The following is a 22,152-nucleotide window of genomic DNA, read 5'->3' as shown; positions in this document are numbered from 1 at the left end:
GTTAATAAGGGTTCAGTGAAAAATTTTGTCAGATTTGATGCTGCAATTAAGATGTCATCTGTAGTTTTCTGAACATAAACACTCACTGCATTATTTATAATAGCAGAATATTGGAAAGAGTGCAGAATGAATAACTTATTGTAATCCATAGATTATTTCATGTGGTTTTTAAATTTCAAATAATTGATGAGATAAGAACATGCTCACAATTTTAGTGACAAAAATGTAAGATACATAGTGAGACATAAACAAAATTAGAGGCATAATACTTTATATCTAAAAATAAATATTTTGAAATACTAGAAAGAAATGCAACAAAAAATAAAATTATTATCTTTGGATGGCAAGATTATAGTGACTTTTATTTTCAACTTAAACTTTTAGATATTTTCCAGATTTTCTACAACAGACATATGTAACATCATCATCAGAAAAAAATAAACATGCATTTAAGTTTTTCCCATTTTGAAATTTTCCTGGAAATTAAAATCAAGCTCACATTTCTCTCTATTTTGAAAATTGTGCCTTTGTCCATTGCCAGTCAGATATTCTAAGAAATTGTAATGAACAATTACAATTGGGAGGTAGATTTGGATCTGTTTCAAAAGCACAGCAGCTGGATTTTAATAACTATTTCATCAACATTTTCATCTTAAAAATATTTCGTGCAGGGCAGGCCCGGTGGGGTAGTGGTTGAATTCACGTGCTCTGCTTAGATCTCAAACATTGATGCCTTGTTGGTTATGTGAGTTTGTGGCTGAGGAACCTATCATGTAGCTACATCTCTTTTGGCACTGATCATTTCTTTATAGACTTTAAATTCTTACTAACACTAAAAATCATATGTCACAAGGTGACATGTAAACAATCTGGAATGCTTAAATGGATAGTTTAGATGCTAGAAGAATGCCTCTGGGGTGGCCCTTTTCCTGCAAGGGGGTAGAATGTGAAAGTGAGTACATCATCTACCAGACACAACATCCACCAGAGGCATTGGAGTAGAGTAAAGATGGCCACAAATTCTTTGATTTTCCTCACACTGAGAAGTGGAGGCTGTATCCCTCCTCTTAAATCTAAGTGGATTCTGTCACTGCTTGACCAATAGAGTAGGACAGGAGCAACATTGTGCCAGTTTCCAGGTTCCAGCCTTAAGCAACTGGCAATTTCTACTTCCTGTCTCTTGGAACACTCACTCTTGGAAGCTGCCAGGCTGTGAGAAGCCCAAGCGACATGGAGAGGCCATGCCTGTGTGCTCCAGTTGACAGCCCCAGCTGAGTTCAGCCCTCCATGGTCATCAACTGCAGCCATGTGAATGAGCCATCTTGGACAGTCAGCCTGGTCACATCTTTAGATGACTTCAGCCTCAGCCACAATTTAATTATATGACAGACCTCAAGGAAGATCATCCACAGAACCATGAAACATAATAATAAATTGTTGTTTTAAGACACTAAGTTTGGGGATGGTTTGTTACTTATTAACCAAAAAATTGTAACATTAGCCATTGTTAGCTGGTACTATTGTACTTGAAATAAAATTTGAAAATAGTTATAGAAAATAGATGGTGATATAAGATCTCTGTAGAGCTATCTTTCGAACTGGAAAGTAGAAATAGTGAGTAGAGCTTACTGATCTTACACCTTTCCGAGTCACATACAGACATAATGAATCAAAGAAACCCAGAGAAATAAAAAGAAAGCTCAAGATAGCACTTCGTGTTTAGGGTTGATGAGGTAGCACTTTGTGTAAGGCACTGTGCAGGGTGCCACAACACTGGGGAATACGAATGATCATCATTCTCATTGATTTTCTTTTTCTCTGTCCTTCCTCCTTCCCTTACTTCCCTCTGCCTCCAATTTCCGAGTTGTTTTCACTCCTCTCCACTCCACTGCACTTCAGCAGGAGCCTCTTTCATCTCTGTAAATTCCCCATGCTCTTTACAGTACATGAAATACAAAAGGATGCTGCTCAAGCAGGTATCCATTTGGAGAAGTCGGGTGAGCAATCACTAAGGTGAAAGGGTAAATCCTGGCAGGATTTTATCCCCAGAAGCCCCCATGTGCTACCTTTGCTCTTTGGTGTGATCAGAAATGATCAAGCGCAGTTGGCCTCTTCCTTAGGAACAGTGTATTTTGTCTATTTTTTCAAAGCAATGACAACAAAAAATTAGATGTATAAACCTTTGTTTTACTCAAGGACAAAGTTCAAGTATTTTCCAGAGTGTTTTACAACTCTGTTTTACTTTCAGGTATTCCAAAGTTGATTACATCTGATATGGTTAAAGAAGGTGCTGCTGTAATTGACGTGGGTATCAACTATGTCCACGACCCAGTGACAGGAAAGACAAAATTAGTTGGAGATGTGGACTTTGAAGGTAATAAACTTTATCTCTTGATAAGTAAAGAAAAGGAAAGATTCTGCTTTGCATGTTTTGATAGTAGAAGAAGAAACTTTCTATCTGTTGGGACATTGTTAAGTTATTAATCATTACACCTCTTTCCTCTGAGGGAAAAGAGTTTAGTCGTACTTACATATGTCTTCCCTTCCTTCTTTCTGCCTGCCTGCCTGCCCACCTGGCCTTCCTTCTTTCTAGCCTTCCTTTCCTTCTTCTCTCCTTTCTTGGGAAGAAAATAGAATCGCACCATTAATATTTAGTTTTAAGATTAAATTCCTTGTAGTGCCGTTTTTTAGTGAAAGAATTCAGCTGGCCTTTTATAGCAGGCATTATTTTGATTTTTTGGAGTGTGTCTCTATACTTCGCCGTCCATGCTGTATACTCAGCCTTTCACTCTTAGAGCCAGAAGGCATCTTCAGATGCGGGTGCTAACCCTAACTGCATTTCAGATCTAGACAGTTATCTGGGTCATTTAAGTCAATATTCTTTACTTGTGTTTTAAAGAGGATGAGGAAGAGGAGCTAGGCTAGCATTTCTATGTCCAACGAAGGAGATAAGGCAGCCAATGTGTCATAATGAAAAAACAATCCTAACCCAATGCCTTATCTCTAGAGATGAGGAAGCTGAGCCCTAAGACAGACATGTTTTTATATGCCTGACCCCTAATCCAGTTTTACTTCCAGTATCTTTGTCAGACTGCATTCAGGGTTCAGTGTAGTCTAGGAATCCTAGATGTCTAATAAGACATGAATGTAGTAAAGTAAGTGGAGACATTTTCATATTAGAAATATTTTTTATATTAGATTGATCATTCTGGCCAAAAAGAGCAGAGCCATGTGAAGAAGAAGAGCCATACAGACACTCAGCAGTGTCTAGGGTATTGGCGCCACAGGTAAGATTCCAGTGTGCACCAAGGAGAGGATCCAGGTAGGCAATCTGAGCCTGGTGCTAAAAAGAAAAGAAAAAAAGGAAAACCACAGGACAGAAATATGCAATAATACACTCTGGGGACAGAATGGTGAATAAGAGCAAAGTACAGAGGGACCTTTTTTTTCTTTTTTAAAGATTTTATTTTTTTCCCTTTTTCTCCCCAAAGCCCCCCAGTACATAGTTGTATATTCTTTCATTGTGGGTCCTTCTAGTTGTGGCATGTGGGATGCTGCCTCAGCGTGGTTTGATGAGCAGTGCCATGTCCGCGCCCAGGATTCGAACCAACGAAACACTGGGCCGCCTGCAGCGGAGCACGCGAACTTAACCACTCAGCCACGGGGCCAGCCCCCAGAGGGACCTTATCCGAGAGCATACTCCTGCCCTCATAGGCTGTCATTCACAGGGTCCCTGCCAGGGATGGAGCTTCTAGTCTTACAGGGGTGGCTCTCCAAGTGAACGTGGTCGTCTGTCTGTATATATGTGTGCGTTATGTCTGTCTACACACTGAACTCTTCTAGGAAATGACCTCATTTCTTTATTTCATTTTTCGTGTTCAATCACCAATGTCAGATGTCAATAATTTATTTGAATTTCTCAACTTGAAAGAGTTAAGGATACATTTCATTTTACAACTTGACCTTGTTTCTTATTTTTTCACTGTCATTCTGCCTCTTGATAACATTATAGTTACCATGTATTTATTGCAAAATCACCACCCACTTATGATGCACCCAAATGGCACAGACGGCACATGATAACTGGCTCAAGGCAAGAAAAGCAGGGATGTTTGCACTTCACAACCTTGACTGTCCTTGTGGGGCCAGCTTACCCAGTAGTTCACTGCATCTTATAAGATCCTTCTCTCATAGTTCATTGGTGTCAGATTATTTCCATGCCTTCTTTTTGTTTTTTTTTTTTTTTTTTTGAGGAAGATTAGCCCTGAGCTAACATCTGCCACCAATCCTCGTCTTTTTGCTGAGGAAGCCTGGCCTTGAGCTCACATCCGTGCCCATCTTCCTCTACTTTATATGTGGGATGCCTACCACAGCATGGTTTGTCATGCCGTGCCATGTCCACACCCGGGATCCAAACTGGGGAACCCTGGGCTGCGGAAGCGGAACGTGTGCACTTAACCGCTGCGCCACCGGCTGGCCCCTCCATGCATTTTTATGTTTAGCTAAGAATGGTTTTTACTCATGAGGGTATTCTGAATATGTAAAAAAATGAGCCTTTTTAAGTGGGTGCTTATGCTTAGCTACACATAGATACGCACTTCAGTTTGCATACCACTCTGCTTGGTCGAATCTTAAATTAAATTGCAGTTATGTGCATCTAAGTATATAATGAAATAAAAAAGGAAATGACAGAGAAACAAAGGTATAAGATGAACAGGAAAGAGAATTAGGCTGGGAGACTGAAGAGGTGCTTTTAGATCTAGTATAGTAACCTGATAACTTTGCAGTCTCTCTGGCCATCAGTGTTATTAGTTAAATGATAGCAATGACAGCAGTGGCTCCTTCCAGCTCTAGTGCTTGGTGCATCTTGGACATTCAACTGAGTGCTACCAAATGATTGTGTAAAACCATGGAAACTTTTGGAAGGTCAGGTTTCTCTGATCCTGCCATGAAGTATGCCTATATGATTGATAATATCACTCTTACTACCCTGCTGGTTCATGGAGCCAGAGCCCTAAGGAAGGTCTGGACTTGGAAAAGAAGGCCTTGCCAGCGAGGCCATGACTCAGCCACCCAGAGGAGCAGGCAAGTGATAGGTTTTGACATGTTGCTCTTCAGGTTGTTCATCAGGACTTAACTTGAGGTGAGGGATGATCCCTCAGCTGAGAGGGAGGAATTTTAACTTGATGCCACAAAACTTATAGGTAGCGTTTGGCTGCAGATTGCCACAGGGAAAGTGTGGCTGCTTTGCGAGTATCGGTGGAAGTTTCACTATAACCATAGCCAAGACAAACAAAACAGATGAAGGTAAAGTCAAATGGTGAAGTAAATTGTCCCTGTAGAAATGTTTGGCGCACTAATAAAGGAAACAGGACTACCTATTTCCAGTAGATTACTTTTATGAGAATGATTTGTAAAGAATCATTTCATCAATGACCCCATTTGGGCCATTTCAGAAATGTGTAAATCATTGCAAATTCGCTGATTTGTAAAACCAAGAGTTATTTTATCTATTTTCTTTCTAAGAAAAGACAAATGCATACTTGTGATCTTCTTCATTGTGAGATGTTTTGGCTTCGGTTTTGAATCAGGCTCCTCTATAAGAAGAGTGATATTTTATATCAAATACACCATAAGGGTTGCATCACCACTTACTATGGTTCTTAACAAAAGGAGACATAAAAACTCCCTAAATATTTCTTTTTGACTTTAATGTCAGGTTTTTGCTTTGGTTTAGATATAATTTCCTCCAGAGCACAGCTTCCTTCATCTACGAGGGTTTCTTGCTCTCATTTTTGCCTCTGCTCCATTCTCTTCTTCCTTCTTCCTCCTCTCCTGAGCCCAGAGTAGAATAGAATAGCCCTTCCTGAGCTGGTGGCATTGTGTTGTGGTCAGGACTAGAGAGAAATAATTGTTGTCCCTCCATCACTCCTCCAATAATTTCCTGCCACCTCAGTCACAAAATTGCCAATATTCTTAGAGAGAGAGCTGGCAAGTCTAGTAGAAAATTACATTGAGAGTAAGGAAGGTATGAGAGGCTTTCTTACATGGGGATACCCTCTTTTCAGGTCATTTGGTATTGTTCTTCATTTAGTAATAATAGTAGCTAGTGTTTGAGAAGTACTTACAATGTGCTAGGTACTATTCTCAGCCTTTTACATAACTTATCCCTTTAATTCTTACAACAACCCTATAAGGTAGATATTGCTATTATCCCTCATTTACAGAGGCACACAGAGCCTGGGCATCTTGTCTGAGATGACATAGTAATGGGGCCCTGTGGGTCCACAGCCAGGCGCTTGGAATTTCTACCCTCTGTTGTCCCCACTATCTTGTACTTCACTTTGCTAATATTTTGTTTTGGGGACATGAAGTTACTTCTTTTATTCCGCTTCTCCCCCAGGAGATGTATAGTAGCAGATTTTAAAAGTGTCTGGACAACAGTATTGGCGTACAGCAGCCCTCACTTTGCATGGTTCTGATATGTACAGATTTCAGTTACCATGGTCTGGCTGAATAACAGCAGTCCCCCAGTGGAGCGGTTTGAATTTCAGTTAGCATGGCGCATTAACTGTATTTTCATAAAGTGCAGACTCTTCTGCTAGCTCTTCAGTCCACAAATCATTATGTAAATAAATGTGCATCGTGATCTGTGATCAATCCCATCACTTCTTTCAAAATCTCTTAGTGATTGGTCATAGCACGTTTGCTGTTCAGTTCAGACAGCAAAGTGTGTAATTCTGTTGACTCCTTGTCTCCCAGTGATAAACCACATATTTTACAAAAATAGATCTCAGAAAGAAGGAATTGCCGGCAAATAAATGAAAAGTGATAATACTGAAAGTGAAATTTGAAATAGCTGGCCATGGGATGTTGATGATGCCACCGTTTGCCACTTGAGAGACTCTAGGTATACACCCAGAGGAACTTAGTGAAGCAAACTTAGCGACAAAAATGAGGAAAATGGTTGTGACTAAAAGGATGGCAGTGTCTCAGAGGAAGTGACATGACATAAAACTTCACATTAAAGGAACTCTCAGAAAAATTTCCCGACCTTGAAAGGGCAAAGACAAAATGTTGGAAGCCGATCCAAACTTAGAAAGGAATCTGACAATTCACCAAGGCGTAGAAAAGATGCTGGCTCCAGATCATAAACAATATGACCAGAAGAAAAGCACCGTTCAAACTACTCTTGCTAAGACCTTTACATAGAAATAAAACACTAATTCTCAATGTTTCTAATGTTTTAAATTACGGTGTACTAAATAAATATTAGTTTTTCTATTATTTTCAATTTCCTACATATTTATAAACCAGAGTAAGAGAGTTTTAAATGTTTTGACATTAAAACACTAGACATTTTTAAAGGTCGTTGAACAAACATAATTTGCCCCGTTGACTGTTAAGATTGCTGTGCACTGTTTCAGCTTGCACAATCATTTTCATGGTCTTTCACTATGGTGAAAAGTGAACACTGCTTATATTTATGTCGATGCCCTACAATAGTCGTGAAAGTAGTGGTCATATAGTTCAAATTCACATCCAGTGCCATACTCATCTCTACTACATGATTATTCACTTGTGTTTGATTACAGTTTCTCAGTGTTACTACCCATGTAGGATGTTCAGTGTTGGAGGTATTGTTTGCTTAGCAGCTTTCCTAGGGAATCCACATTGGTGCTTTTCCTCAGTATAGATCCAAGTTACTCTCCCCTGCAACACCATTCCTCTCTGAGTGCTTCAGGGAATTAATAGGGCCCTAAAATTATTACTAAATTAAAATGCTCTTTTGTATTGATCCTCAATTATAGAACTCAAGATAGTTCATAATTCCTTCTAGCCTCTGACAAATACTTACCATTCCCCTTCAGTTACCTGAACATGCCTCCCCCTCCAATTTAAGACATTAAAAGAAGAAATAGTATTTAAAAGCGTCTGTGATAAAATTATTTTGTGTCTAAGAATTGTTTTCGTAACTAATAAAATCATACAATAAATAATCTATCTGAAAAATTCAGATTTGCTGTATAGATCTAAAAAAAAAAATGGTGAGACATACCTACTTTCACCTGGAATTTTCTTTAATCATTTGCTATCAGTAGCTTTGAAGAAAACGTCATACATTTCTGACCAAGAATGCTGTATTCTCATCAGACACAAACAAGAGATTATGTGCGGTGAGTTGTAGTTACCTGTCCTGAATAACAACCTGGAAAGCAGTCTGTAGTCCTAGTCCCGGAAGCTCGTAATTACACTGCTTTTGTAACAGCAATTCACTGAATAGATTTGGTCAGCTGAACAGTCTAACGAATGACTTCCCGTGCTGTCAATTCAGCTAACCTTGCTCACATTTGGTGAACTCTCAGGCCTCCTTTACACCTCGTAGCTAGCACACGGATGTTTCTATAATCTTTTGAAGCTTTAATCGCTTTGCTTCAGTTTTATGATGAATGCTGCTGAGATGGAGGTGGAATGAAGGGAACTGTAATGTCTGCTCATTATTCCCTACCATCTCTCCTCCCAGTCTTCCATCCCTCACCATGTCTCTCCACGCACTGGTCTATACCAAAACAGGGAACACAGTAATGCTGGGGAGAACTGGTGAAATGGAAGTCAAGAGGTAGGAAAGAGGAACAATGTGTAGGCACATTTCTCAAAATCAAAATAGGTGGGGTTAATGTCTAAGAGTGATGCTTTCAGCTAACTATTCTATAAAGTTATAGGATAGGAAATAGAAATTATAGAGATAAGTCTAAAGGTACATTACATTGTAAAAGTAAAGAAGCTATATACTATGGGAAAGAATATGCAATCCTCTAACACAACCGATCATTTCTGATAGTTTCAGGGTAAGCATCTTTGTTGTAAATATCTTTGCCACAAATATTTTCACCACATAATTGGCCATAAGGCAATTTTGCTGTAAAGGATAAAATAATGAAAAATAAAAGAGGGACCTTAGAAAAGACATAATGACACATGAAAAATTAATATCAAAATTAAAAGACTTTTTTGCAAAAAATGAAAGTACAAAATATTTTAATGCATACTGTGTAAATGACTGATTTTATTTTGTGTATTGTGTACCTAAGGACTCTGCTCCCAAGTCTTTCATTCTTAGTATTATGCATTTTGTTTTTTTGCTGGTTGATTTTTATTCTCCTTCAGCATCACACTTGCCATAGTTTGGTCAAGTTTTGGTTTTTACGGGTCACTTTTTCTTTTTCACTAAAGTTTTTTCCTTCATTAAGAGAGGTATAGGTTTCCAAATACTAGGATGCATAGTTGTAACTGAGCTTTGTATTGCCTTGTGAAATGCAATATTGTCACATCTCCAGTGTTCTATGGGTAATGTGGGAGGGATGACTGTGCTCTCTCCAAAGGATTTGCAGAGACTGATATATTATTGTTTCCTAGAATAGTGTGCAGTCTGGCTTTATACTCTCTTATTTCACACTTCCAGTAAATTTTATCACTGTAGATATAAAACATGGAAAAATGAGTCCAAAAACTGTCAACCAGTCAGATTTTATCTTTTATGGCAAAATTGACTTACTGCCAATTATTTGTGCAGGGAAAATATTTGTGGAGAAAATGTGTATGGCAAAGATGTTTACAGCAAAGATACCTATGTCAAAACTACCTAGAGGGCCCGGCCCCGTGGCTGAGTGGTTAAGTTTGCGCACTCCGCTGCAGGCAGCCCAGTGTTTCATCGGTTCGAATCCTGGGTGCGGACATGGCACTGTTCATTGAGCCATGCTGAAGCAGCATCCCACATGCCACAACTAGAAGGACCCACAACTAAGAATATACAACTATGTACCGGGGGGCTTTAGGGAGAAAAAGGAAAAAAAATAAAATCTTTAAAAAAAAAAAACTACCTAGAATCACAATCAATATGGTTATTTTTACCGTAATTGCTTCCAGATGTTTTGTGTATGCATATTTTAAGTTGATTGAGGGATAGTTGACTTACACACTTAAATTTTTATCAGTGATTTTCCATGCTGAGGTCCTAGTTCATGGTTGTGTTTAGTGAATATATTGTGGTTTGCTTCACTCTTTCTCTCTTATTAAATGCTTAAGTTGTTTCCATTTTTACCCCTCTAAGGATTATGCTAGAGTATAGGTTAAGCTGCTATAACAAAGGGACACCAAAATACCTTAACTCAAACAAGATAGTTTCGCTTTCTCCCATAACAGTCGGAAGTTAGGCAGGCAGTCAAGGGAGTTCGCAGCTCTGTTTCATTCAGGGATGCTGGTTTCATCCATTTTACTGTTTGTATTAGTTTGATAGAACTGCCATCACAAAGTACGACAGACTGGGTGCCTTAAACAGCAGAAATTTATTTCTCACAATTCAGAAGGCTGGAAGTCAGAGATCAAGGTGTTGCCGTGGCTGTTTCTCCTGAGGCCTCCCTCCTTGACTTGCAGATGGCCGTCTGCCTCCCGTCTCTTCACATTGTCTTCCCTCTGTAAATGTCTGTGTCCAAATTTCCTCTTTTTAAAAGGATGCCAGTCATACTGGATTAGGTCACCCTAATGACCTCATTTTAACTTAATGGCCTAAAATCCCTTTCTCCCAACACTGTCACATTCTGAGGTACTGGGGTTAGGACTTCAGCACATGAATTTGCGGGGGGAGCAGTTCAGCCTATAACACTGTTCCATTTGAGCACTGTTCTCATCCACATAGTTGAAGTTGAATTGCCTCCTCGTCTATGTTTTCTTCCAGGGGAAGGTGAGAATGACTTCAGCTTTAAGAAAATTGAACTGGAAGATGCGTGCATCTCTTCTGCTAGAATCCTCGTGACCTGAAAATAGTCACATGGCCATTCTAAGTGGGCATGAAAAGGATGTAGAATTCATAGTCTTTAGATGGGAGGCCATACTTGGGTGAATAATGATCCACTCTGTACATAAAAACTTGAAAACTAATCTCTCACTTGGGAAAAAAAAAAAGAGAGAGATTTCTTCACTTAACATCCACAGACCATTCAGTCTGTCCTGAATTCATTCAATTGTGAAAACTTCAGGGACAGTCTCATCATTATCTGTTTGCTTTTTAGTCAGTTTCAAAGCTTGCTCCACTTATTAACTCTTTCCTGTGGGTTTGGTGGATGCCTGGTGTCAGTGAAGTCATACTTGGCTCAGATCTTACAGAATTAACCCTGAACTCTCCGTCGGTTAGAGGTGTGTAGATTTGCAACAGAATTTGTATACATTGTGCAGCCTCACAAAAATGTCTTCAGTTCTAACTAAACTCACTTTTATTATTCAGTTATTTGGTAGAGACTAGACACTTTTTGACCACTTTATGCAGTGTGGAAAATTATATCAAGTCCCTTTGTGGCTTCTATTTTTCATATGTCCAACTTTACTGACCTCATTTTCAATCTGTTGATCATTACCGATGTTTTCAGCGTTGCCCTTCAAATTGACTAGGCCACAACTTTTATTGAAATGCATGTCATGCAATATGCTCCAGAGTTGGAAAAATAACAAAGGGAGCATATCTACAGACCAGCCGTGGCCCAGACACCGTATGCAACAGGTCCTGAGCAGGAAAGGCATATGAGTTACCACCTATTTTGACTGGGCAAGAAAGAGAAACCCACAAAGTGAGATTGGCAGGAGAGCATGAGGCCTTCAGGGTGGTCTGCTGAGAGGTGAACTAGCCAGGGTGGGGTCCTTGAGCTTCCCTCTGCCCCTACTGGTCTTACCATGGCACATGAACTGGCTCCAGGTAACCTGCCTCTTGAGCAAGAGCTCCCAGGACAGATTGGGGATGAGGTTGGGACACCAGACAGGTGGGGTAGCAACAGAGGGCAAGCCAACTGTGGCTGAGTCAGGCCATGTTGGCCAGAGGTGGGGTGGGGGCCGCAGGGTGGGAGTCTGCAGAAGACCTAAGGCCCCCGGCCTCAGGAGATGTGGCTATTGCCACTGCTATGTGGCTCTGCTGGAGACTGGGGGCCAGGGCTAGGCACAGCTCACCAAGCCCCCAGTAGTGTGGCCAGTGGTACTTTAAGGAAGCCCAAGGCAGGAAGGCCAGGTCATACCTGCAGGAACTGGGGACATGCCTATAAGAAAGCCTTGGCGGCTGTTCCTGGGCCCAGGGCTGCACAGGGCTCCCAAGCCCCCATGTGTCTCCTGGTTCAGGTACTAAGGTTTTTCTGTGTATGCATGGCCAGGCACTGTGAGCTACCTACTCTTAGAACACAGCATGCAGATATCTACCAAGAAGTGGGATTGCTGGATTATATGTTAGTTCTATTTTTTATTTTTTATTTTTTTGGTGAGGAAGATTGTCCCTGAGCTAATGTCTGTGTCAGTCTTCCTCTATTTTGTATGTGAAACGCTGCCACAGCATGGCTTGATGAGTGGTGTATAGATACACACCCGGGATCCAAACCCGTGAACCCCAGGCCACTGACACGGAGCACGTGAACTTAACCACTACACCACTGGGCTAGCCCATATTTTTAATTTTTTAAAGAACCTCCATACTGTTTTGCATAGTAGCTGCACTAATTTACATTCCCATCCACACTGCACAAGGGTGGGTTGCCTTTTCTCCATGTCCTCACCAACACTTGTTAGCTCTTGTCTTTTTGATAAGAGCATTCCAACATGTCTGAAGTGATATCTCATTGTGGTTTTGATTTGCATTTCCCTGATGATTAGTGATGTTGAGCATCTTTTCATGTATCTATTGGCCATCTGTATCTCTTGCTTGGAAAAATGTTTATTCAGCTCCTCTGATTGTTTTTTAATTGGATTGTTTGTTTTTTCTTATTGAGTTGTATGAGTTCTTTATATAAGTTGGATATTAACTCCTTATCGGCTGTATGATTTTTTTCCATCCTGTGGGTGCCTTTTTATTTCGTTGATGGTTTCCTTTGCTATGCAGAAGGTTTTTAGTTTGATGTAGTCCCACTTGTTGATTTTGCTTTTGTTGCTTGTGCTTTTGGTGTTGAATCCAAAAGATTGTTGCTAAGATCAACGTCAAGGAGCTTCTTCCTCATGTTTTCTTCCAGGAGTTTTACAGTATCAGGTCTTATGTTTAAATCTTTAAACCATTTCAAGTTTATTTTTGTGAGTGATGTGAGATAGGTGTCTAATTTCATTTTTCTGCCTGTGGTTATCCAGTTTTTCCAACACCATTCATTGAATAGACTATCCTTTCCTCATTGAGTGTTCTTGGCTCCCTTGTCAAATATTAGTTGACTGTATATATGGGGATTTATTTCTGGGCTCTATATTCTGTTCATTGGTCTATGTGTCTATTTTTTATGCCAGCACCATACTGCTTTAATTACTGTAGCTTTGTAGTATAGTTTGAAATCAAGAAGTCTGATGCTTCCAGCTTTGTTCTTTCTCAGGATTGCTTTGGCTATTCGAGGTCTTTTGTGATTCTATACAAATTTTAGGAATGTTTTTTTCTATTTCTATGAAAAATGCCATTGGAATTTTGACAGGGATTACGTTGAACCTATAGATTGTTTATAGTAATATGGACATTTTAACAATATTAATTCTTCCAATCCATGAGCACAGGGTATCTTTCCATTTGTTTGTGTCTTCTTCGATTTCTCTCATCAAACTCTTACAGTTTTCATTATATAGATGTTTTACTTCCTTGGTTAAGTTTACTCCTAAGTATATTATTGTTTTCCATGCTCTTGTAAATGGGATAGTTTATTTCTTTTCCAAATATTTCACTGTTAGTATATAGAAACACACTGATTTCTATATATTGATTTTATGATCCAGCCATCTCATTTATGGGCATATATACAAAGGAAATGAAAACAGGATACCGAAAAGATATCTGCACTCCCATGTTTATTGCAGCACTGTTCACAATAGCTGAGATATGGAAACAACCTAAGTGCTCATCAATGGATGAATGGATAAGGAAATGTGGCATATATGTACAATGGAATATTATTCAGCCATGAAAAAGAGGGAAATCCTGCCATTTGTGGCAACGTGGATGGACCTTGAGGGCATTATGCTTAGTGAGATAAGCCAGACAGAGAAAGACAAATACTGTATGATCTCACTTATGTGTGGAATCTAAAAGAGCTGAACTTATAGAAACAGAGAGTAAAATGGTGGTTACCAGAGACTGGGGGATGGGGTAATAATTAGGGAGATGTTGTTAAAATGTACAAACTTGCAAGTAGAGATGAGTAAGTTTTGGAGATCTAATGCACAGAATGGTGATGACAGTCAACAATATACTTCAAAATTGCTAAGATGCTAGATCTTAAATGTTCTCACCACAAAAAAGAAATGATAATTATGTGACGTGATAGAGGTATTAACTAAAGATACAGTGGTAATCATATTGTAATACATAAATGTATCAAATCAACAGGTTGGACTCTTCAGACTTATACAACGTTATATATTAATTATATCTCAGTAAAAAATTTTTTAAATACCACAGTGCTCAGGATCTTAGGTTTAGGCTGGGACACATTGGAGAGGGCCATGGGGATGGGCCCCTCCTTCCTGCTGCTTCCTGGTTCTCTGCTCCTCAATGTCCTGGCTTGACCTTTGGGGCCTCTCATGGGGTCCTGTGTGCTGCTACTGCAGGGTCCCCTGCCATGGATAGGCCAGGAGTTGATGGAGCCAAGAGCCCTCCCAGAGATTGGTCACCTTGCCCTATAGGCCACAGAGAGACACATGGCCAGCACTAGCTGACTGAGCTACTGCAGAGAACAGTTTTCATGATGGAGTCTGTGCTTGAACTGGGAGAGGCTGTGTGAAAGGAAGGGGGTGATCCTAGGGAGAGAGAGAAAGGAAGCCCCTAGCCCAGCTGCCCTGGGACAGTAAGAGGAAAGAGAAGTCCCAAACCCTGAGCTAGTCTGTGTGCCTACTCTCAGGACCTACAACCTGCTCTTTTCTTAAACTGCACCAGGAATGGAACACCCCCCAGCCTTGGAGGGAACACAACAGCTGAGTCCACCCCCTGCTAGTGATTTCTTCCTGACCCATGATTCCCAGCACAGCGGAGGCCCAGGGCCTTTCTGTCCCCTCATAGCAGCCCTTTGCAAACAGAGCTGAGGAGGCCAGTGGGAAGCGAAGGGGCTGCCCACAGCCCTCTCAGGAATTCCTGGAGGCCAGAGCAGGGCTGGGAGAGGAGGGGCTGCAGGAGAGGGTGGGGGGGATGCTATGTGTCAGGCATTGTTTAGGCCCTTGGGATACAACGGTGACCTAAACAGGCAAAGCCTTACCCACAAGTACTAACGTTCTGGTGGAGAAGACAGATAACAAACAAATGCACACATATCCATATATTAGGCAGCATTTGGTGTTACAAAAATAAAATGAGAAGGGGGGCTAGGGAGTTATGGAGTGAAGTTGCTTAGAAAGGGTGACCAAGGAAGGCTAAGTGCTGAAGTGAGGGAGAGAGCCTGTGGATATACGGGGAGGAACATTCCAGCCACGTGGAGTAGCACGTGTGAAGATTTTGAGGCGCAGCCTGGCTGGCGGCTTTGATGAGTGGCCATAAGGCCATTGTAACCAGGACAGAGTAAGTAAGGGGAAGAATGATGGGAAGGAAAGTCAAAGAGGTATCAGCAGGGGTGCCACATCACGTAGGGCCTTGTAGACCACAGAGAGGAATTTGGATTTTGCTCTAAGTACAATGGAAAGCCACTGGAGGCCTTGGGACAAAGAAATAACATTTGACTTGATTTTAACAGAATCACTCTGGCTACTGAATGGTGAATAGATCTTAGAGAAGTAAAAGTATAAATAGGGTACCACTTAGGAGGCTATGGTAATTATCCAAGTAAGAAATTATCCCAGATGGGGCATGGACCAGGGTGTTAATATGTGAAGATGTTAAGGGATGGTTAGATAGTAGATAAAATTTAAAAAGAGAGTTGGGATGATTGGCTAAATGATTAAATATAAAGAAAGAGAAGAATCAATTATGACTCCAAGAGTATTCGCATAAACAAGAGTGAAGGCAGTTCCAGAATCCTTTTGAAATGAGGCTGAAAGGATTGATGAATTTTTCCTAAGTATGTGCATATAAGGCAGATAGTGGGCAGAGAACAGCAGATCAAAGGCAAGAAGGAAAAATTACAGAAGGCCTAATATACTCAATAGTAAGCCCAACATTGTTTGTTGAATGAGGAAGTATGATATTGTAAACAATTTTGAACTGTGCCCCAAATAGCTTGAAGCCTTAACTTGCATTCTTCAAAAGAATCTCCACTGGACAGGAAATTTCTCCTACAGTGAAAGGGACTCTATAATTTAGGAGTCTCTCTGGTCAGAATTATTCCTCAAAATTCCAACCCAGTAATCAAAACATGAGTACAGAAGACTGTCTGGAATTACAGAGAAGCCCAGTACCATTCTTCTAACAAACTACTAGAAATGGAAGTAAAACTCCAGTGCTTTCAAACTAGTTTTTCATCTATATTTTCTCTTCTTTTACTATAGTCCCTTCTAGGTGTCTTGTGTATGCCTGGTCCTCTACATCTGACACCTGAGAGTTACTTTTCACTCCCTGCTCTTTTTCTGTTATGTCCAACCTTTCATAAAAGACTACGATTTGGAGTCTGATTGACTTGGGTTTGAATCCGAGCTCTGTTGCTTAAAACAGTTATGATCTTAGGCAAATCACTTCCCCTCTCTGAGACTCGATTTTATCATCTGAAAAACTGAGATAATAATCCCTATCTTATAAAGTTGTTATGAAGAGTAAATGAAATAATCACCTCACATGAATTAACATATGTGACTTGCTGAGCAGAATGCCTGACAGAAAACAGTGTGTGTGTGTGTGTGTGTGTGTGTGTGTGTGTTTGTGTGTGTGCACATTATTCACCTTTTCTCTTCAGTCCCGCTGCAGTACTAATCTGGAAATATATAACTTCATGTTTCAGTTACCAACCTGCCTCTCATTCCTTTTCTGGCCTCAGCTCTCTTCTGGTCGAGTCTGTTTTTGACCAACAGTCATATGAGTCAACTTTAAAGCACTCATGCTTGTCCCCATCTTCTCCAAACTCCTATAGCAGGTCTCCTCTGCCTTATTCATTTTGCTCTTAATCCTGTATGACCTTGCATTTTTACCTAGTTGTTCCCAACTAAATTGTATGTGCCTGTCAGGTAAGCTCCCTGTCCTAGATTTCTTTTGTATCTCCATCCCACACCAAGTTTCCGTCTTCTTAGTCATACCATTGGTCATTTGTATGCTCTTCCTCTGTACTTAGAAATCTTGAGTGTTACTTACTCTTACATTACAGGAGTAATTCCTTAAGGTTGCCTTAGTGGGAAAAAAAAAGCTCCCACTCAAGGTAGCATCAAACAGATTCTTAATCTACAACAACCCAGGTCCAGTAACGATGCACCCATTAAGTCATTCATTGATTTACTCAGCACATTTTTCTCACTTGGCACACATTTGAGGTATTGCGGATATAGCCGTGCACAAGATAGAAAAAAAGTCCCTGCTCTCATGGGACTTATATTCTCCAGACTATATGTCAGAGTCAGCTTCTTTTGGAAGTAATTTTGGCACTATTTACTCCCAAGTGTGTGTTTGACAAGATGGGAAAGTAAGAGCATATTACCAGTTTCTAAGGAAATAGGACTGTTTTTGAACTATATCACTTTTAAAGAACTATTAATCTGTGATATTGTAAAGAATCAACTTAAAGTGACTCCCCAGCAACTCAGTTTTCAGTTATTCATTTAATTTGAAGATATGTGTCTCAGTTCAGACTGCTACACCAAATTACCATAGACTGGGGGGCTTAAACAACAGGCATTTATTTCCTACAGTTCTGGATGCTGGAAGTCCAAGATCAGGGTGCTGATGCGGACCCTCTTCTGGGTTGCAGGCAGCTAACTTTTCGTCGTATCCTCACATGACGCAAAGAGCCAGAGAGCCCTCTGAAGTCTTTTTTATGAGAGCACTGATCTCATTCGTGAGGGCTCCACCCTCATGACCTAATCACCTCCCCAAAGCCCCACCTCGTAATACTTCACATCAGAAGTTAGGACTTCAATATATGAACTTAGGGGGGGACACAAATGGTCAGTCCGTAACAATATGGTTGATCAGTGTGACTCAAAACATCAACTTTTTGTGGTAGATGACTACAAAGTAGCCCCAATTCCAGCTTTAGGAAAAGGGAAGACTTAACACTTTGACCCAGAGGTGGTCTCTTCCGAGCATTTTGAAAAAGTTGATGGAAATTTACGAAAGCCTCTGTTAGAGAGACTATTACTAAGACTGTGGTTATAGCGCCCACACATGTGATTTCAAACAGGTAGAACCACTGATGGTCACTATGAGATCCCTGTCAGCAGTGAGCCACTGCCTCCATTGTTGCTTACAACATGGACAAAATGCTTATTGCGAAGCCTTGGGCTTTGAAATCAGGTCAACCTTTAAAGACTTTCTTTTTAGTAGAATGTACCTAAGATTGAATGATCTACCTTTATAGAGAAGAGTTAAAGTTGAAGCATAAAAAGGATATATGTGGGAACAAAAGAAGGGCCTGGTGTCTTTCTTCTTTTACACTTAATGATAAGGGTATTTTTGTAGTTATTTCTTGGGGCCCCACATTAAAATACAAATAGCGATCAGAGGGAAATTTTATCTCCTAGTATCTCGGGTTGGTTGGCAGATGGCAGATGACTCAGGTCAAGGCCCTGCCAAGACATTGGAGGAGGACTCCAAACAGCCTATCCAGTTTACAGATTTGCCATTCTGTGATAGAAATGTTCAGTGGCTTGAGGAGAAAGGATTGGGGAGAATGACAGGAGTCAATGATGATTTTGTTTTTTTAAAGAAATCATGAAAGGGAGATATTTTTAGTCATTTTGATAGAGTACTAGAAATATCATAGCAGTTTTCCCTACTCCTGCCTACCAAAATGGAAACTGGTAATGATAACTGACACCATCCATGGTCAGAAAGGAGGTTCCGCTGATGGGTCATAGACAGAGTTCACAGAAAGCAATTTCAAACTTACATCAGGTGACTGATTTGCTATTTGGCTCCATTTATGCCTTCTGAGAGGTATGAGTGGTATTTTTAGGTATTCAAACCTACGAGGCAGGTAGCTGGATATATATAGATTTGATCTAATATAAGGAGAAAAGTAACTAAAGCAAAAAACAAAATAAAGGCTTAGCCACCACACACATATAGATAGCATGGTAAAGAGATGAGGAAAGTCTTTGTAAGTACAGCTCACCAACCCAATGAAGCCAACACAATTTGTATAGGAATGTGGATAAGAGTCTCATATTCTTGTACCATTAGGGCATTAATCCTGTCTGTCCCACAAGGTGGTGTGATAATGAATGTCTTAATATATGCAGAAAACTTGTAGAAACCCCAGGAATCAGGCAACCAGATAAATGCAAAAGAAAGCATTGTAAGTTGCCGCTGGGGCACCTGAATCTTTGTTGCCTTGTGAGAGTTGAGTGGTGTGCCATTACTTGTCAAGGAGCACTTTACTCTCTCTGGCTCATCATGCCCTTGTGTCATTTTTATATCAACAATTTGAGAAAGTTGAGTGTTTTCCATAATACCTCTTGAGTCATACTATTTCTCCAGTCTTATGCCAGTCAGGTTTTTCTGGTTGTTATTTCATGCACTTCATTTTCCTGAAGCTTGTCTCCCCTTCATTATAGTGTATATGTTTGAGAGGTCATGCCTAAATGGACTGCATTTAGAAGCATGGGAAAATTCTCTAAGCATTTAATTTAGACAATTACATGTGTATACTCGGAGGCAGAAATTCACATGAGAGGAACAAGAAATTTTTCTTCTGCTGTCTTGTCACAGATAAGGAATCATCCCTTTTTCTTTGGGAGAAGGGAGTGGGTTTTAAAAATGAGTTGTAGCATTGTTGGAAATCTAACATGGGCCATAGAGTACTTCCTTAAAAGTGACAGAGAATTGGAAAAAATATAAAGGAAAAAAAACAATGCTACAGTAACTTGAGACATCAGTTCCTCTTCCTCCACCCAAAAATAGATTTATAAATCTCAAATATATTCTTTGACTTTGCTAGAATATATAATTTCCAAACAATACTAGCAAAATTAATTCTATTTATGTACATCTGGAAATTCGATTATTGGACACCTTTGGTGTTATATATGATGTATTGAAGTGGAAATTCACTATCTGTCTAAGAATTAGCGAGTCTTCCTAACAAAGTATCTTAGATGAGAGTTTGGATTATTAAGCCAGGCCCTGGGAACCTGGGAATGTAAAGTTTCCAGAGGCAATGATGACAGAGCACATAAGCCAGAGACTCCCTGTCATGAAGCAGAGTTGACGGTGCCAAATCGTTAATGATCACATACTTCTTCCTTTATTCTTATGTAGGTTATAAAAGGGTATTTTAATATCCCTTATGCTGCTATTAGTATCCTTCATGAGCAGTTTTTCCACACCTTGTGACCGTGTGTCACCCCTGGATTTTTTTGAGGCACACACGTAAACTGAACACCTAGTTTCTTCCATCATCCTTGTCATCACCTCAGATGTTAAACGTGAAATGATCTCTGCTCCGGACCTATTGTTCTTATCCTGAATTGAAAAATGGTTGTCTTCAAGTAAGAATAATGGAAATGATGTCAAGTCATTGATGTCTTAATTCTTCCCTTTAGAAATCTGAAGCCAATAGCATGAAAAAAGTAGCCATCCACACTGTGAAGAAAAGGGAGCACAGCAGATTAGATATATATTCCAGGCAGAAAAAGGATTTCTTGGATAATAATTTAATGACATGCAAGAACCTGAAACATGAAAATACAACACGAACTCCTCCTTTAATTTTCTTCTGAAAATTATTTAGCCATACACATTTTGCTCTCTAATTTCTCATCTTGCAAAACTGGCTATTCCTTCATATATAAATAACCAAATTTATTGACAAAAGACATTTTTAAAAAAGCTTATTTACCCTGAACACAGTAATTACAGCTGCCATCACCCAACCTAAGTTGCCTGACCCCTCACCTCGTGGTCATGCAGCCCATGACCACCTCCCCAGCCTCATCCTGTCTACTCTCTGTTTTCACCATGTGCTTCGGGTCATAATGAGCTTCTTTCGGCTCCTCATTGCATTAGATTGATTGTCAGCTCCAAACCTCTTTGCCGTTACTATTCTCTATGTCTGCACTGCATTCTCTCCTTCTTTCTTACCCCCTTGGACATCCATAAGATCTTGAAGCTTTTCTCTCAGTTTACAAATATTTCTCTGACCCCCAAATCTGATTTCTATTCCTCTTTGAGGTGCTTGCGCAAGAACCAGAATTTATTCCCATCTTAGCACATCTCATTTTACGTACTTACTTTTGTGCCCCAGATGATAAACTCATTCCATTAGAGAAATGTGCAAACAGAGAACAGTTTGTCTCCCCATTTGATTTTATCCTGCCTCAGAATATATTTTTTTTTCCAAATTTAAAAAATACTTTAACCATTGCTCTAGGTTGATATCCAAAATTTTTAACGTTGAGTGCTAGGCTCTCCATGAGCTGGACTCCTCCATGTCGTGCCCTGCAATGCTTCCTCCTCACTCCTGCCTGTTGACCCCACTGGCCTTCTTGCAGTGTTTCCAAGAGTTCATGCTGGTTTCCACGTGAGAGAAGCTTCTTTCCACCTTCATCACATTGTTCCCCCTACCAAAACACTGTCTGCTCCTCCCATTCCATTTCACCTGGAAAAGTTTAATTTATCCTTCAGGTTTCTGAACTTGGCATAGATAAATGCCACATGTGTACACAGTGCTCAGGCTCACTTAGGTCCTTCTAACATTCACAGGGCAGTAAACATTTCATTTGTAGCACATTTCATAGCATTCACTCAATTATTATTTAAGTAATTATATTTGTATTATATATCTCCCAACTAGACTATAATTTCCAAGGGACAATGACTATGGCTGCCTTTCTCAAGAAACATTTGCTATGAATCTATCTGAGCCAGTTTGTAGCGTGTGTGGGAACAGTGAATAATTGAGTTAGGAGAATATGCAAGAGTTAGGAAACAACTAAGAAGGATGCAGGGCCAGATAATGAAAGATCTTAATTGCCATGACAAAGAACTGATATTTTATCCAAGAGACAGTGAAGAGTCAGCTAATGTTTATA

The 22,152-nt window shown here is 40.0% G+C and overlaps 1 protein-coding gene and 1 long non-coding RNA gene across 20 annotated transcripts in view; one reads left to right on the top strand and one right to left on the bottom strand.

The window, feature by feature from the left end:
* Positions 1 to 22,152, bottom strand: part of LOC123283801 (uncharacterized) — a 95,543-nt gene that overhangs the window by 5,170 nt on the left and 68,221 nt on the right. Inside the window, exon 5 of one of the 3 annotated variants that reach the window (XR_011502192.1) lies at positions 9,872 to 20,704. The exons of the other annotated variants lie outside the window; for them this stretch is intronic. This is a non-coding gene — a long non-coding RNA (uncharacterized lncRNA). Of the gene's footprint in view, positions 1 to 9,871; positions 20,705 to 22,152 lie in introns of those variants that run through there. 3 annotated transcript variants of the gene reach the window in all.
* MTHFD2L (methylenetetrahydrofolate dehydrogenase (NADP+ dependent) 2 like) overlaps positions 1 to 22,152 on the top strand; it is a 142,555-nt gene that overhangs the window by 113,423 nt on the left and 6,980 nt on the right. For 15 of the 17 annotated variants that reach the window (XR_011502190.1, XR_011502191.1, XR_011502189.1 and 12 more), the window contains one exon: positions 2,249 to 2,374. Coding sequence is in view for 10 of the 17 variants with exons in the window: in XM_070505661.1 (XP_070361762.1) it covers positions 2,249 to 2,374 (126 nt within the window). In the remaining 7 variants the exon portion in view is untranslated. Of the gene's footprint in view, positions 1 to 2,248; positions 2,375 to 3,198; positions 3,288 to 22,152 lie in introns of those variants that run through there. The other 2 variants (XR_006524514.2, XR_011502188.1) reach the window with 1 other exon arrangement.

This window comes from Equus asinus, chromosome 3 (assembly GCF_041296235.1).
Source record: "Equus asinus isolate D_3611 breed Donkey chromosome 3, EquAss-T2T_v2, whole genome shotgun sequence".
In the NCBI taxonomy this organism is placed as follows: Eukaryota; Metazoa; Chordata; class Mammalia; order Perissodactyla; family Equidae; genus Equus; species Equus asinus.
Note: the sequence above shows the minus strand (reverse complement) of the source record. Positions and strands in the feature narration are given on the sequence as shown.